Source organism: Leucoraja erinacea, chromosome 36, assembly GCF_028641065.1.
Source record: "Leucoraja erinacea ecotype New England chromosome 36, Leri_hhj_1, whole genome shotgun sequence".
Taxonomy (NCBI): domain Eukaryota; kingdom Metazoa; phylum Chordata; class Chondrichthyes; order Rajiformes; family Rajidae; genus Leucoraja; species Leucoraja erinaceus.
This window is the reverse complement of record NC_073412.1, coordinates 4,232,394-4,250,869: the sequence shown is the minus strand read 5'-3', so window position 1 is coordinate 4,250,869 and position 18,476 is coordinate 4,232,394. Positions and strand designations below refer to the sequence as shown.

Here is an 18,476-nt window from a genome sequence, read left to right as displayed (position 1 = left end):
TTCGAGTCAGCACTGCCATTCAGTATGATCGTGGCTGATCATCCTAAATCTGTACCCCGTTCCAGCATATCTCCTTTAAACTTTGCCCCTCTCCCCTTTCCCTCTTGTTTTTCCACAGTGGGGATAAAGGTTCATTCTAAAGAATGAAGAAGGGTCTCGACCCTTCCATGTCTTCCTCTCCCCTGACTCTCAGTCAGAAGAAGGGGCCCATCCCTAAACGTCACCCATTCCTTCTCTCCAGGGATGCTGCCTGTCCCGCTGAGTTAGTCCGGCATTTGTGTCTACCAAAATATTCTGACTGTCTACTCTACACTATCTATGTCTCTGGTAAATTTTACATGCAATATTTCTAAGAGGTGGCCCCATAACCTCCTGTGTTTCAGAGAATCCAACTACATTCTGCCCAGCCTTTCCCTGTAGCTAATACCCACTAATGCGGGCAGCGTTGTGGTTAAACCTTGAACATGTACACACCAGCCCGTCAGCACCAATCCGGTTTCTGCCTGTGATCCGGAAAGCAACTTCAATTTCCCAGTTGACAAAGGCGACACGGTTCTTGGTCCAAACCGAACCGCTTTGACTTCTTATCGAAGGTACAATCCGGACTTGGTCAGATCTTGGGAGGGCATCTGAAAAATAATCAATGGTTAAAGTTGTTACACAAGAACGGGCAAGGGGTGAAGGGCCTGTCCCACTTGGGTGTCATTGGCGCCTCATTTACGCGCCATGCAGAAAATTGGTCAACGTGTCATGACGCGTGGGTGACACGCGGATGGTGAGGCGTGGAATCGCACGCGGTATTGCGCGACCCTCCAGGATTTTGTCGTGTACTGAAATCCTCGCACGTCACCTGCGTGACGTATTGCTGACACATTGGCGTCGCACGCTGTATCGCGCGGTGAGGCATGGTTGCGTCACCGTGCGTCCACGTCCGTAAACATGCGATGCCCGCCTTTTACGCGTCACGTAACCTCCAACCTCGTCCACACAGACCTCATCCTGGGTTTCTTGCTAGCCTTTCTCATTGTACTCCTGCCTGGCTGATCTGTAAGTATGAGGGCTGCTGCTAACAGAAGTCTCTGTTGTAGTTCTTCCATGATGGTCATGAGGCAGAATAGAGAAGTAGGGTATTCTAATGACGTCACGCGCACAGACGGCCGTGCTGGCGCATGATTTGCTCGCAAACCATCGCGCGTCGATCACGCAAATGATGCCCAGGTGGGACAGGCCCTTAACTGTGTGAAGTCCAGTCAAGAGGAAAATGAGGAGACTACTGTTTATAAACACTGGTCACTGTGAGCCCAGGACCAGATCCACCACATCCCAGCACCTCTCACACATCCCAATGAGCATAATCAAAAACTGTTGATCAATAGTCACTGTAAAACTAATTGAAGAAAGACACAAAACGCTGGGGTAACTCACCGAGGCGGGCAGCATCTATGGAGAGAAGGAATGGGTGACGTTTTGGGTCCAGACCCTTCTCTCGAACCATTCCTTCTCCCCAGAGAGAGTTACTCCAACATTTTGTGTCTATCTTTGATGTAAATCAGCATCTGCAGTTCCTTCCTAAACAAGCTTTTAGGCAGCTTTGCTATAACAACACTTGAAAGACATTTGGACAAGTACATGTCCAGGATAAAATTTAAAGGGCTATGGGTCAAATGTGGGCGGGGGACTATTGTAGATAGGGCATCTTGGCTGGCAGGGGCAATTTGGGCCGAAGGGTCTGTTTCCATGCTGTATGACTCGTTACTTTGATGTATCAAACGTGGAGGATCATTTATTTTAATCCCAGCTAAAGTTCTTTACAGCATGTCGTACTAAAATAGCACTTAGATGTTGTCATGGCAACGTTTATAGGATTACACAGACCTGTCTACATTGCATTAGCGTGACAGGTTCTAATCTCATCACAGGTCGCCCATCTAAAGTCTGTAATCACTTGTCCCTCCCTTACATAAAAACATTACTTTGGAGAAATCAAATCTTCCATTTTCCTCCCGACACGGGTACCATGTAACCCCGTGCTACCCGCTCAATGGTCGGATAGTTGGCGACTAAACCGTCTCCCCCACCTGGTTTGCCAGGTGAGGAGGGGGGCTGTGGACCCCCAGCAGGACCGAAAACAAGACCTGACAAAGGCCGGATGAGCTCCTAGCGAGCTAACGGCCATCCACACACTTCAGTAGATGTTGCGATCACCGCCGTACATCGCATTGTAATGCCCCTGTCCCACTTAGTTAAACCTGAACGGAAACCTCTGGAGACTTTGCGCCCCACCCAAGGTTTCCGTGCGGTTCCCAGAGGTTGCAGGTGGTTGCCGGAGGTTGCAGGTAGTGGAAGCAGGTAGGGAGACTGACAAAAACCCCCGGGAACCGCACGGAAACCTTGGGTGGGTTGCAAAGTCTCCAGAGGTTTCCGTTCAGGTTTCCTAAGTGGGACAGGGGCACTGTGCCTGTTGATGTTTTCAACAATGATGATGGTGGTGATGAGGAGGAGGAGGAGGAGGAGGAAGGTTCTCAGAAGTTACACCAATGAAGGAACCAACAAAATTAAAATTCTTTGCCCACATGTAGTTTCAATGAAGGGTCTGCAAACTGAAATGTCAACTCTTATTCTCTTTCCAGAAAGATACATAGATAGGATACATGGACTGTGTAGGAAGGAACTGCAGGTGCTGGTTTACACCAAAGATAGACACAAAATGCTGGAGTAACTCAACGGGATGGCGGCATCTCTGGAGAGAAGGAATCTCCAGTCAGAGATGCTGCCTGTCCAGCTGAGTTGCTCCAGCATTTTGTGTCCATCTTGGATATATATGGCTTGGACAGGTGCGGGTTTAGATGGCTACGGGCCAAATGGGACAAAATAACCCAGAACGTATAACACGACAGCAGAGGAACGGGCCCTTCATCCGACAGTGTTTGTGTTGAACACAATGACAAGTTAAACTGCTCTCGCCTGCCTGTACGTGCTCCATATCCCTCCATTCCCTTCACCTCCACTGTCCCACAAGCATGCGACCTGCATGCGGCAAGCGTGACCAAACCAGAAGTAGGGGCCGCGCGGAGGTCGAGTGAGTGACGTGAAGTTCGAGCGAAGTCCGCGGGAAGTTCGCGTGTGACGTACGGTGTCGAGGTAGGCCGTTGCCGCGCGGAATTTTTGAACACGGTCAGTTTTTCGGAGCCCCGCGCGATGTCGGGACCAGCTCCGCACAACTCCATACGGCTCTGGCGATCGAAGTGGGACCGGCCACACGAGGCCGTACGGCTCAAGTGACCACGTTAGGTCGCGCTTGCCGCATGCAGTCGCATGCTCGTGGGACCGGCCCTTAAAAGCCTTTTAAACGGCACGATCGTATCTGCTTCCACCACCACCCCTGGCAATGCGCTGCAGGGCCCCACCACTCTGTGTAAAAAAAACTTCCCCCCCCCCCCTCACCTCGCACCTATTATGCCTGCATGGGTCAGCATGGACATGGTGGGCCAATGGCTCTGGTTCCACAGTGCAGAGGGATTGTGGAACAGCGGTAGAGTTGCTGCCTTACAGCGCCAGAGACCCGGGTTCGATCCCGACTACTTGTATGCTGTCTGTACGGAGTTTGTACGTTCTCCTCGTGACCGCGTGGGATTTCTCCGAGATCATCGGTTTCCTCCCACACTCCAAAGAGGTGGAGGTTTGTAGCTTTTGTGAATGTAAATTGTCCCTAGTGCGTGTAGGATAGTGTTAGTGTGCGGGGATCGCTGGTCGGAGCTGGCACAGTGGGACAAAGGCCTTGTTTCCATGCTGTATTTCTAAACTAAACTAAACGCAGCTCTATGACTCTGTGAGATGTTTCCTGACCCGAGTGTTTCCAGCATATCTTGTTCACATTACATTATGAGCTGTAAAGCACTTTGTGTCTTCCTTGTGTGATAAAAAATTGCTATACAGGTACTATAGAACTGCAAGCCTCGCATGGAAAACCACAGTTAATCAACTATTAAAACACAAAGTTCTCAACATTAACATTGTTAACATCCTGAAGTAACTAAACAGCATCTACCCACATCCTCCAGAGATTCTGCCTGAACCGCTGAGTTACTCCAGCACTTTGTGTTTTCTGCAGCATCTGCAGTTTCTTGTATCTCCATTAATCAACCACTGTTTTGTACATAAGAAGTGACAATGTTTTACTGGGGAGTGGCAGGGTGGTGTAGCGTTAGAGTTACTGCCTTACAACACCAGAGACACAGGTTCGACCCTGTCCACAGGTACTGTCTGTGTGGAGTTTGAACGTTCTCCCTGAGAACTACTCCGGCTTCTTCGCACACTCCAAATACATACAAGGATGTAGGTTAATTGGCTTGGTATAATTGTAAAATTATCCCTAGTTTGTGTAGGATAGTATTAGTCGCTAGTCAGCCGGGACTCGATGGGCCAAAGGGCCTGTTTCTGCACTATCCTTAAACTAAACTTACTGACTAATAATCGGGCTATTAAATGAAGTAGGGCCTCGACCCAAAATGCCACCTATTCCTTCTCTCCATAAATGCTGCCTCACCCACTGAGTTACTCCAGCATTTTTTGTCTACTTTTGATTTTTTTCCAGCATCTACAGTTCCTTCTTAAATATTAAACACTACAACCTCATAAGCTCTTAACTACAATACTGTTATTATTATTGCAATATTATTGTTTGTTTTTTGAGTATGTGTGTGTGTGTATATATATATGTGTATATATATTTGTGTGTGTGTGTATATATATATATGTGTGTGTGTGTGTGTATATGTGTGTGTGTGTGTATATATATATATGTGTGTGTGTGTATATATATATATATACATGGTGTGTGTGTGTGTGTGTGTGTGTATGTATATATATGTGTATATATATATATGTGTGTGTGTGTGTGTATATGTGTGTGTGTGTGTGTATGTATGTATGTGTGTGTGTGTACGTTTAGTGCAAGGTAAAGCCAGCAAAGTCCGATCAAGGATAGTGCGAGGGTGATCAATAGGGAGAGAGTAGTCCAGCACTGCTCTCTCTGGTTGTGGTAACTTGCCCTAATGTTGGGCACAGCAGGCTGGAGGTCTTGCCCCTGTATTGTACCGTGCTGTATCAGTGCTGTAACTCCACACGTGTACTAAACGCACGCGGAATATATCTACCAGAGCCGATAAGGACGGGACGTTTCACAATAGTAGACCACGACCAGCCAGAATAAGGTGGAAACGTGATGTACACACCTATCTCCACTTTTATTTACCCGTTCAAACTTTCAACAGCCGGACATTCAAAGACATTTTTGAAATATATCACCAAAATGCAACACGCGTCAGATTGCAGTGTTACGCGGGGCCAGCGAAATATACAAGTCTTAACAACTAACAATGTAGAGATGTCCAAAGGTTGATTAGTTTTGCAATGGGTCAGTTGGGAAACAGAAGCAGAGGGGGTTGGGGATAGCGTTGAGTATTAGACGGGGTTAAAACTTACTGCCGTGGTGGGTCCAGAATGGAATGGAGCCGTCCTTCAAGACTAAGTGCGGTCCTTTGAAGCTGTGTTTGTATTCGAACCTGCGACTCGGCCCCTCAGCTCTCTGGCCGGAGGTGGGAGCGGCGAGCAAGCAGATTAAGGGCACTGCAGACACAACAAAAGCCAACATCGTTCACCCTGCACTGAGCCGGCCGGCGTCCGGGGAAACCCTCGTCGAGAGAGAGGAGCCACTAGGCAGTTATCTATTGGCTGTCGCCGCCTGGGTAAAGAGCTTCTACTTGGGTCAATAAGGTCCCTATCTCAACGTGGTGTTTGTTGTTCACAGGTCCCAGCCAGCTGAAACACAGGCACTGCTCTAACAGGCAGAGGGGGGGAAAGTTTAAAGCAGATTTGCAGGGAAGGGTTTTGTTTCAACACACAGCAGTGAGTGGTGGGTGCCTGGAACATACCACCAAGGGTCTCTGACTGGGTTGTAATCATGTATTGCCTTTCTGCTGACTGGTTAGCAGCAAAAGCAACCAAAGCCTTTCACTCTACCTGGATACACGTGGCAGTAAACCAGTCTGCAAACTGTTGAATTCAATCAATGCAGCTGAAGGCAGAGTTGCAAAAAGGGTTTCAGTTCTGAAACTCCCAAAGTTTCGAGCCTGTCTTTCCAAAGACAAGGCACAATGCTGGTGAGCTGGGAGAATTGAATATAGACAATAGACAACAGGTGCAGGAGTAGGCCATTCGGCCCTTCGAGCCTGCACCGCCATTCAATGTGATCATGGCTGATCATCCCCAATCAGTACCCCGTTCCTGCCTTCTCCCCATTTCCCCTGACTCCGCTATCTTTAAGAGCCCTATCTAGCTCTCTCTTGAAAGCATCCAGAGAACCGGCCACCACTGAGGCAGAGAATTCCACAGACTCACCACTCTCTGTGAGAAAAAAAGTGTTTCCTCATCTCCATTCTAAATGGATTACTCCTTATTCTTAAACTGATACAAAGGTGTCGAATAATACAAAGGCAGACACAAAAAGCTTGAGTAACTCAGCGGGACAGGCAGCATCTCTGAAGAGAAGGAATGGGTGACGTTTCGGGTCGAGACCCTTCTACAGAGATGCTGCCTGTCCCGCTGAGTTACTCCAGCTTTTTGTGTCTACCTTCACCATGAATATCTCTGTTCAGGATTTCTCTGTACACTTATGAGGGTAATTTTTCCTCCTTTTATATCAAGTCAAAATATAACGTATTTAGATCATCCCGTCAACTGGGGCTCGAGGCCCATGACCGAGGAAGAACTAAGGAATGGACTTGAACTTTATTTTGCCTTCCATCAGAGCGAGGAATGTGTAGAGTCACTGTGGTGGATGTTCATGTTAAAATGTGTTTTTGAGTGATCTGTTGCTTTTAATTGTATGACTAACCTGGACAATAAAATTACTGGTATGTTGCAAAACATATTTGGCGAATAAAGTGTGATTCTGATTTTGATCAGAAGTACATGCCAACAAACCAAATACTTCCTGGTGGAGATACAAGGAGCTGCAGGTGCCGGGATCTTAAGCAAATTACAAATCGCTGGAATATCTCAGCAGGTCAGGCAGCATCTGTGGAGGGAATGGATGGGGGACTTTTCCTCAGGGCAAAAACAGGGCACTGATTGGGGATGATCAGCCATGATCACATTGAATGGCAGTACTGGCTCGAAGGGCCGAATGGCCTACTCCTGCACCGACTGTCTATAATGGAGGATCAGATAAAGCTAAACATTCATGCCAGTTCATCAGTGTGAGTTTACATTTACAGCTTGGAAACAGGCCCTTCGGCCCACTGAGTCCACACTGACCACCGATCTTCCATTCACACTAATTCTATGTCACCCCACTTTCTCATCCACTCCATACATACTAGGGGCAACTTACAGAGGCCCAATTAACCTCCAAAGATTCAGATTCAGATTCAATTTTAATTGTCATTGTCAGTGTACAGTACAGAGACAACGAAATGCATTTAGCATCTCCCTGGAAGAGCGACATAGCAAACGATTTGAATAAATAATAATAAGTGTCCAGGGGGGGGTGGTGATTGGCAGTCACCGAGGTACGTTGTTGAGTAGAGTGACAGCCGCCGGAAAGAAGCTGTTCCTCGACCTGCTGGTTCAGCAACGGAGAGACCTGTAGCGCCTCCCGGATGGTAGGAGGGTAAACAGTCCATGGTTGGGGTGAGAGCAGTCCTTGGCGATGCTGAGCGCCCTCCGCAGACAGCGCTTGCTTTGGACAGACTCAATGGAGGGGAGCGAGGAACCGGTGATTCGTTGGGCAATTTTCACCACCCTCTGCAATGCCTTCCGGTCGGAGACAGAGCAGTTGCCATACCATACTGTGATGCAGTTGGTAAGGATGCTCTCGATGGTGCAGCGGTAGATATCTTTGGGATATGGAATGAAAGGTCTGGATAGAGTGGATGTGGAGAGGATGTTTCCACTAGTGGGAGAGTCTAGGACTAGAGGTCATAGCCTCAGAATTAAAGGATGTTCTTTTAGGAAGGAGATGAGGAGGAATTTATTTAGTCAGAGGGTGGTGAATCTGTGGAATTCTTTGCCACAGAAGGCTGTGGAGGCCAAGTCAATGGATATTTTTATGGCAGAGATATTCTTGATTGGTGCAGGTGGCAGACACCAAATTCTGGAGTAACTCAGCAGGTCAGGTAGCATCTCTGCAGAGAAGGAATGGGTGACGTTTCGGGTCGAGACCCTTTTTCCGCCTACATATTGTGAAACTACATATTGGCTACATACTGCCACTGAAGGCCAAATCACTGGATGTATTCAAGAGAGAGTTAGATACAGCTCTTGGGGCTAACGGAATCAAGGGATATGGGGAGAAAGCAGGAACAGGGTACTGATTTAGGATGATCAGCCACAATCATGGCTCAAAGGGCCGAATGGCTGACCGCTGCACCAATTTTCTATGTTTCTATGAAACAACATATTTTTGTTATGTTTGTCATTAATCTGTGCCCTCTCCTTTTAGATATGAACAGAACGTGAATCTGACAGCATTTGCTGCGTTGATGTTAAGGTTTGGTGACTTCATACTTTTAATTAACCAATGCTACCACTTGGTACATGGGCAATACACAAGTACATGATTACAATTAATTCTCGGATGACTTCTCTCCAGAGATGCTGCTTGTCCCGCTGAGTTACTCCAGCTTTTTGTGTCTGTCTTCGTTTCAAAGCAACATCTGCAGTTCCTCCCTGCACATTTGGAACAGCCCTAGACAAGGGGACTGGAAAACCTGCCCAGCCATGCCTGCAGCTGTAAATAGCTTCTGTTGGGCTACACGTAACAAAACTAGATCCCCATTGCGATACGCAAAGTATTACCATAGCAAAAAGAATTACTCTCGACCTGTATGGGCAAAGCTGAAAATTCCCTTAGCTCCAAGTTTAATGAATCTACCTAATGGGTAATGCAGGCACCCATTTTTAAACTCAAGTCAAGTCAAGTCAAGTTTATTTGTCACATACACATACGAGATGTGCAGTGAAATGAAAGTGGCTAACTTTGATAACAACTGTTTTTTAGCTAGCCAGGATCATAGAAATAGAAATTAGGTGCAGGAGTAGGCCATTCGGCCCTTCGAGCCTGCACCGCCATTCAATATGATCATGGCTGATCATCCAACTCAGTATCCCGTACCTGCCTTCTCTCCATACCCTCTGATCCCCTTAGCCACAAGGGCCACATCTAACTCCCTCTTAAATATAGCCAATGAACTGGGCCTCACTACCCTCTGTGGCAGAGAGTTCCAGAGATTCACCACTCTCTGTGTGATCAAAGTTGAACAAGTCTGAAGAGGGGTCTCGCCCAGAAATGTCACCCGTTCCTTCTCTCCAGAGATGCTGCCTGTCCCGCTGAGTTACTCCAGCTTTTTGTGGCTATCTTTGAAGTTTAACAATGTGATGTAAAAATTCAGGAGACATTGCACTTAATTTTCAAGGTAGTTCGATCTCCGCACCTCCTCTAATCTTTGTTTCAAGTTATGTGCAAGGGGAAAAAATATACATATATATCACTTCACTTCCCTTATCAATAGTTTAATTAATGGAAGAATGGCATTCTGCAATTCTACGAACTGTATGATTGATTGGTTTTAATGTAAAAATATGGAACTGCAGATGCTAGTTTACACCAAAGGACACAAGTACTGGAGTAAATTAGTGGGTCAGGCACAATCTCTGGAGAATACAGAGTCATAGTCTTACAGCTTGGAAACATGCCCTTCAGCCCAACTTGCCCACACCGGCCAATATGTCCCATCTACATTAGTCCAACCTGCCTGCATTTGGCCCAAATTCCTCTTACCCCGTCCTATCCACGTACCTGATAAATGTTTCTTAAATATTGCAATAATACCTGCCTCAACTACCTCCTCCGGCATTTTGATCCATATACCTACCATCCTGTGTGAAAAAGTTATCCCTCAGATTCCTATTAAATCTTCCCCCACCTTGGTCCAAACCAGTCCTATCCATGTGCCTATCTAACTGCTTCTTAAATGTTGCAATAGTCCCTGCCCCAACTACCTTCTATGGCAGCTTGTTCCATACACCCACCACCCTTTGTGTGGAAAAAGTTACCCCTCCGATTCCTGAGAAATCTTTTCACCTTCATCTTAAACCTATGTCCTTTGGTTCTTAATTCCCCTACTCCGGGCGAGAGACTCTGTGCATCTACCCGATCGATTCATCTCATGATTTTGAACACCTCTATAAGATCACCCCACATCCTCCTGTGCTTGCAGGAATAGAGTCCTAGCCTACTCAACCTGGATAGGCGATGTTTGGGGTCAGGATTTTTCTTCAATCTGAAGAAGGGTCCCGACCTGAAACGTCACCCATCCACGTTCTCCAGAGATACTGCCTGACCCATTGAGCTACTCCAGTATGTTTAAGAAGGAACTGCAGATGCTGGAAAATTAAAGGTAGACAATAATGCTGGAGAAACTCAGCGGGTGAGGCAGCATCTAGGGAGCAAAGGAAATAGGCGACGTTTCGGGCTGAAACCCTTCTTCAGACTACTCCAGTGACTGGCTCGAGGTTGTTATTTTTTTTTAAATTCTGGATTTTTTTTTTACCCAATTTTAAATTCTCTTGCTATTGCGGTGGGGGTTAAAGTCCTGTGTGCAGATCATTAGTCATGCCAGGGATCTCCAGTCTTGTGTAACAGCATGAAGTCCGTTGCATGTTTAATTTGTATATGGGAATCTTGTTTACGTAACAAGGTACCTTTCTACAACACATTTTATTACAATGTGCAGCACCTTTACTCCTGCACACCTAGATTACATCTACAAATTCTCTCAGCAGGGCAGATACAAAGCTTATTCCATTGCAAGTTGGAACAACTTTAAAATATGAACACATTCTTAATTCCCTTCCAGTGTTATTGTTGCAGGATGCAAGCCAGGCATTTGTTCTTGCTCCTGAAACCATTAACCATTTCCTTCCTCAGATGCTGTAGGAAATGTTCTCGGAAAGATGTCGTCAAGCTGGAAAGGGTACTGATATTTTCAAGGATGTTGCCTGGTCTAGAGGGTCTGAGCTATTGGGAGAGGTTGAGTCGGCTGGGACTCTATTCCCTGGAGAGCAGGAGGATGAGGGCTGATCTTACATGGAACATGAGAGGAACGTATAAAATCATGAGAGGAATGAATCGGGTAGATGCACAGAGTCCCTTGCCCGGAATAGGTGAAGCGAGAACCAAAGGCCATAGATTCAAAGGACTACATGAAATTAGAGGTCAATGTTCATACCGCTGGGGTGCAAATTGCCCAAGAGAAATATGAGGTGCTGCTCCTCCAATTTGCGGTGGGCCACACTCTGGCCATGGAGGAGACCCAGGACAGAAAGGTCGGATTCGGAATGGGAGGGGGAGTTGAAGTGTTGGGCCACCGGGAGATCAGGTTGGTTATTGTGAATCGAGCGGAGGTGTTGGGCGAAGCGATCGCCAAGCCTACGCTTGGTCTCACCGATGTAGAGCAGCTGACAATATTCTGACGATGTAGAACAGCGGATGCAATAGATGAGATTGGAGGAGGTGCAGGTGAACCTCTGCTGCACCTGGAAAGACTGCTTGGGTCCTTGAATGGGGTCAAGGGGGGAGGTAAAGCGACAAGTGTAGCATTTCTTGCAGTTGCAAGGGAAAGTGCCAGGAGAGGTGGTAGTACGGGTGGGAAGGGATGAATAATATTATGTATTGCCATATTTGCAGTTTACCGAACAAGACCTTATTGGGAGACGCATAGTAAAGCTCATAAGCAAAAGAGTTGATCTAATCTGTGTAACATATGTCACTAGTAGGGTGCCAGCAGCTTCAGAGAAATTTCGACAAAAACCTTTTGCCATTATTCAGCAAAAAATCCGTCCCGTGAAATGCTTATTTGTAGAAAATAAAGATTCAGGGAAAAATGTTGGACTTGCCAGCTACCATTCACTTTTCAAGGAATGAAGGCCAAATATCTCTACAGAAACCATTTCAATCCTTGCACAATTTGTTCTTGGAAAACAGATTAGCAAGGAAACATTTATTCCACTTCCATGTACTCATAGGGCTCAAGAGTACCCGTATGATGGTGTACTGTTATTTTTAGAGTTGCATACTTAAGTGGAATTGAACAACTTGGCCTGTGATGGGAAATGTTTTCAATTTCAGTCACTGGTCAGGATCACTTGTGGGTGGCAGAATGGCAGAAATCCTGTCCTCGGGTGCTGTCTGTGTGGAGTTTGCACGTTCTCCCTGTGACCGCGTGGTCTGTTTCCCTCCCACGTCCAAAAGACGTGCGGGCTTGTACGTTAATTGGCCTCTAGTGTGCAGGGAGTGGATGCGAAAGAGATAAAGTAGAACTTGTGTGAACAGGTGTTTAAGAAGGAACTGCAGATGCTGGAAAATTGAAGGTGGACAAAAGTGCTGGAGAAACTCAGCGGGTGCGAAGGAAATAGGCAAAGTTTCGGGCCGAAATCCTTCAGATCGGTGGTTGGCGTGGGCCGAAAGGCCTTTTTCCAAGCTGCATCACTGAGAATACTGTATTCAAAATTAAATGTACCCTTCCTTTCTCAGCCTGCCAAGTTTCTATTGAACAAGATTTGCACTCTAGCCAAGTATGTGTCCAATGCAAAATAAATTGCCCAAGATCAGACTGTAAGATCAGGGTCTGAAGAAGGGTTTCGGCCCGAAACGTTGCCTATCTCCTTCGCTCCATAGATGCTGTTGCACCCGCTGAGTTTCTCCAGCATTTTTGTGTACCTTCGATTTTCCAGCATCTGCAGTTCCTTCTTAAACACATCAGACTGTAACAGTTGCCTCAACCTAACACAGGCACAATTCATGGATTTTATACGTTACCTTTATCCCATTACTAGATTACCATAAATTTAATTATCATGTGCATGCCAAATTGCAAATTACATTTTATTTTGACATATCCATATTTAGCTTCTTGAGACTATCTGCACATATTGTTTTCTTAGGTTTTAGCTGCATAATATCTCAACTTGAGTGTGTGTAGGAAGGAACTGCAGATGCTGGTTTATGCCGACAGGAGCAACTCAGCGGGACAGGCAGCACCTCTGGAGAGAAGGAATGGGCGGCGTTATGAGTCAAGACCCTTCTTCAGACGTTCATGACCCGAAACATCACCCATTCCTTCTCTCCAGAGATGCTGCCTGTCCTGCTCAGTAACCACAATATTTGGTGTCTATCTCAACTTAAGTGACAAGGCATATACGATGAAACTGTCATTTTATTCCTGTAGTCTGCAACAAAAGAATGTTGTACTGGGAGAACAATCTCCGGTCATCATCTATAATACACACAAAATGCTCAAGTAACTCAGTGGGTCAGGCAGCATCTCTGGATAGAAGGAATGGGTGACGTTTCAGGTCGAGGCCCTTCTTTAGACCTCCAGCATTTTGTGACTATAGAAACATAGAAATTAGGTGCAGGAGTAGGCCATTCGGCCCTTCGAGCCTGCACCGCCATTCAATATGATCATGGCTGATCATCCAACTCAGTATCCCGTACCTGCCTTCTCTCCATACCCTCTGATCCCCTTGGCCACAAGGGCCACATCTAACTCCCTCTTAAATATAGCCAATGAACTGGCCTCAACTACCCTCTGTGGCAGAGAGTTCCAGAGATTCACCACTCTCTGTGTGAAAAAAGTTCTCCTCATCTCGGTTTTATCTTTGGTGCAAACCAGCAGATGCAGTTCCTTCCAACATACCTGCTCATTGTCATCTGCCTGGTCTGTGGTTACTTGCAGTGAATTTTACTTTTGGAAATACTGCAACTAATGCACGTGAACCCGACAAAAAATTTCAACACGTTACCTATAAAAGATGGAAACCTTAACTAGGTTCAAATGCATCCAGTCTGAAAAGGCATCACAAATAGTTCCAGAAATATCAAATTACAATAATCCAATCTCACCTTGGCTCCAAATAACCAAATGGATTCCAACACAGCATTCAGAAAATATTAAGATCTAGTGATTGATTCCGATCTGAAAATCACTGAATGAATGAGACAAAGTTATCTTGTGAACATGCTAACTAGTGACTAGAGAAATCAAATTGCAGGAAGAGGCCTTTGGTGAAAATAGGATAGACAAATTAATGGACTAGTGATACAGAAGCACAGATTAATACAAGAATGAGCAAACACAAGGTGGTCGTGGAGGGGAAGATGCTCCTCAAACTGCGGAGCATCTTGGACAGTACAGCTCACCCCCTCCATGACACTGGTCAACCTGAGGAACACCTTCAGCAACAGACTAGTTCTACCAGGACAGAACACTGCAGGATATCCTTTTCCCCTGTGGCTATCCAAACTGTACATCTCCTCCCCCTTCTGTCGTGGGGTAGACAGACTCTCCTCTCCCCATACCCCTCTTCGCACATCCCCAATCCTTTCCACTTGTTACTTTAATTTAATGTATTGTCTTTTGTTTGATGACTGTTGGCAGATCAATTTCCCTCCTGGGATGAATAAAGTTCTATGGTATCGCATCGTAAGTTGGTTTAAAGTCTGAAGGAGGGTTCAGGCCTGAAATACTGTCTGTCCATTTCCTTCTGTAGATGCTTCCCGACTCGCTGAGTTCCTCCAGTGGCTTGTTTTCTTGCTCAAGATTCCTGCATCTACAGTCTCTGATAAAATAATGAGCTTGTTTGAAATTAGTTTCTTGAAATATCATTTTAACAAAGAAACATAGAAAATAGGTGCAGGAGTAGGCCATTCGGCCCTTCGAACCTGCACCGCCGTTCAATATGATCATCCAACTCAGTATCCTGTACCTGCCTTCTCTCCATACCCCCTGATCCCTTTAGCCACATCTAACTCCCTCTTAAATATAGCCAATGAACTGGCCTCAATACCTTCTGTGGCAGGGAATTTCACAGATTCGCCACTCTCTGTGTGAAAAACGTTTTCCTCATCTCGGTCCTAAAAGATTTCCCCCTTATCCTTAAACTGTGACCCCTTGTTCTGGACTTCCCCAACATCGGGAACAATCTTCCTGCATCTAGCCTGTCCAACCACTTAAGAATTCTGACACTTCATAATTGCATTGGTTTGGAATTACATGAACAATTAAATTAGCTTACATTTAAAAACCAAGATAGTCGAGGGGCTAAGACACCGGACCATTTGCAAGACATTTGGACATCTACGTGTACAGGAAAGGTTTGCACGGGAAGGGGATAACACGGCAAATCAGACTGGATTAGGTGGGGAATCTTGGTCAGCATGGACGAGATGGGCCGAAGGGCCTGTTTCATAAGGTCATAAGTGATAGGAGCAGAATTAGGCCATTCGGTTCAACAAGTCTTCTCCGCCAGTCAATCATGGCTGATCTATCTCTCCCTCCTAACCCCATTCTCCTGCTTTCTCCCCATAACTCCTGACATCCATACTATAATAAAGAACCTATCTATCTCTGCCACAAAATCTCTGCCATGCTGTATGACTCCATGGCTCGGTAGCATAACCACACTTTAGGAAAGACAACAATTGCACAGCACAAAAATGAATTTTAGAAATAATTCTAGAGCCAAGGGCTTAAGCAGTTGTAGACAAGGTTAGGGCAGATAATTAATTAGCCCCTTTGTCAGCTCATTGCTAACGCAGCAAGGATTGCAGCCTCACAAGCAGCATAGATAATTCTCCTGGGAAGATCACAGACATCACACCACCAGTCATTAGGTGAAAGACATTGCATGGTTCAAGAAGCAATGTAAACTTTAACCAAACTGGAAGGGAAATAAGTAGGAAGGATCTGCTGATGCTGGTTTAAACCGAAGATGGACACAAAATGCAGGAGACCAGAAGCATCTCTGGAGAGAAGGAATGGGTCACGTTATGGACTGCATCATCGTCAATATCTCTCGTTTCCCTTTCCCCAGTCTGAAGAAGGGTCTCGACCCGAAGTGTCACCCATTCCTTCGCTCCAGAGATGCTGCCTGTCCCGCTGAGTTACTCCAGCATTTTGTGTCTATCTTTGGAAAGTAAATCATTCTGATTTTTTAAAAAACTGCAAATACATTGTGGCAAGGATCACAACATGTTTTACTAGTTCACTGACTTTAGACTTTAGGGAAACAGCAATGAAACAGACCCGTCGGCCCAACGAGTCGGTGCCGACCAGCGATCACCCCGTGCACTAACACTATCCTACACACAAGGGACCTGCATGCTGTAAAAGAAAGAGGCTCAAGAAAGCTCACCTGTCCCCCCCAGATCCTGACCAACTTTTACTGCTGTACCATCGAAAGCATTCTGACCACCTGCTTCACGGTATGGTACAGCAGTTGCACCGCAGCGGATAGGAAGGCACTACAACGGGTGGTGAAAACCGCTCAGCACATCATCGGTGCCCTGCTCCCTGCCATGGATGTCCTCCACCGAAAACGGTGTCTGAGACGGGCCGGGAAGATCATCAAGGACCCCTCCCACCCTAACCATGGACTGTTTGCCCTCCTCCCATCAGGGAGGCGGTACAGGAGCCTCAGGTCTCGAACAAGCAGGATGAGGAACAGCTTTTTCAACAACACACTTACATTGCTGAACTCGGAGTCCCGTCGCTAGATATCTTTGGTCTCTCCATCCACATTGTTAACCAGTACTCTTCTTACTCTAATGTATGCTTGTTCTGTATTTTTTTTTAATTCCTATCTTGCACTATGACTATGACCAGACGCTAAACTGCATTTTGTTGTACCTATACTTGTATCTATGCAATGACAATAAAGTTGAATTGAAATAAAAACCTACTAAACAATCCCTTAATACCACGAGCCTGCATTTTTGAACATATACAATTACTTACCCTCAGCACAACGCTTAAAAACATGTGGGCAAGTTGATGAGAATTGAATTAAAACAAAATTATTCCCACACACCATGCAACTTCACTTTGTCATAGTTTTTCCAGACTTCGGTCCAGACTGTAGCAAGTCAGAATTCCAGCACCTTGTGCATGCAGCCATTTTCACTACTTGTGTGCCCAGCAGCGGCTAGTTCGGCGTTAGGCTAGATCTTGCTCTCATCTGTGCAGACTCACTTAATAACACAGGAAAGAAAACACAAGTTGTGTGACGAACACCCAAACTACCAACACTCCAATTCCTCCGTAAGGTTACGTCAGTGAGCGTCGAGACAAACTGCTGGGTAACATTTTAAAACATGCGCATCGAATTAATTCCTCTGAAAGTGATATTTATCATCATCTCCCTCTGCTGGAGGCAGGAATGAGACATGCATCATAACCTTTGCATCCATGTTGTGCAGAGAACATGCTTACAGATCCCACCGATTAATGAAGCATTGATGCTGATGGTACAGCCAAATCTGCCATGTGTAGGAAGGAACTGCAGATGCTGGTTTACACCGTAGGCACAAAATGCTGGAGTAACTCAGCGGGACAGGCAGCATCTCTGGATAGAAGGAATGGCTGACGTTTCGGGTCGAGATCCTACTTAAGAGTCTGAAGAAAGGTCTCCTGAGAGATCTCACTTCCTGAGAAGATTACGGAGGGTCGGGTTGTCAAGGAGGACTCTCTCTAACTTCTACAGGTGCACAGTAGAGAGCATGCTGACCGGTTGCATCGTGGCTTGGTTCGGCAACTTGAGCGCCCTGGAGAGGAACAGACTACAAAAAGTAGTAAACACTGCCCAGTCCATCATCGGCTCTGACCTCCCTTCCATCGAGGGGATCTATCGCAGTCGCTGCCTCAAAAAGGCTGGCAGTATCATCAAGGACCCACACCATCCTGGCCACACACTCACCTCCCTCCTGCTTCCTTCAGGTAGAAGGTACAGGAGCCTGAAGACTGCAACGATCAGGAATAGCTACTTCCCCACAGCCATCAGGCTATTAAACTTGGCTCGGACAAAACTCTGAACATTAATAGCCCATTATCTGTTATTTGCTCTTTATCAGTTTATTTATTCATGTGTGTATATATTTATATTATGGTATATGGACACACTGATCTGTTTTGTAGTAAATGCCTACTATGTTCTGTGTGCTGAAGCAAAGCAAGAATTTCATTGTCCTATCAGGGACACATGACAATAAACTCACTTGAACTTGAACTATCCAAAGATGCTGCCTGTCCCGCTGAGTTACTCCAGCATTTTATGTCTATCTACGGCCAACTCTGCCATGTTCATCTGAAGCGACAAACTCGAGCACATCTCAAATAATCAAATCAAAAATTAAAAGCATGTTGGAGGAGAATTATTTTCAAGATTATGGGGCATCTAATTTTTTTCATTTGTCTGTGTTACAATATTACAAGAATTGGTCAAATCATCAAATGTGGCAAAACTTACCACTTCTTTCACCAAATGAGCATTTTATCGAGTTGTTTTTTTTCCCCAACAGCTTGTGCTTTATTTATAAACAGATAATAAACATGAATCACTTGTGACATCTCCAATGC

The 18,476-nt window shown here is 45.8% G+C and overlaps 1 protein-coding gene across 1 annotated transcript in view; it reads right to left on the bottom strand.

Annotated features, from left to right (window-relative positions):
- The window catches only part of LOC129713459 (protein ERGIC-53-like), a 64,197-nt gene extending 58,194 nt beyond the window's left edge, over positions 1-6,003 (bottom strand). Inside the window, 2 exon segments of the mRNA XM_055662505.1 lie at positions 475-629; positions 5,485-6,003. Of these exon segments, the coding sequence (XP_055518480.1) occupies positions 475-629; positions 5,485-5,653 (324 nt within the window). The 5' untranslated portion in view covers positions 5,654-6,003.
- Between the last annotated feature and the right edge of the window lie 12,473 nt (positions 6,004-18,476).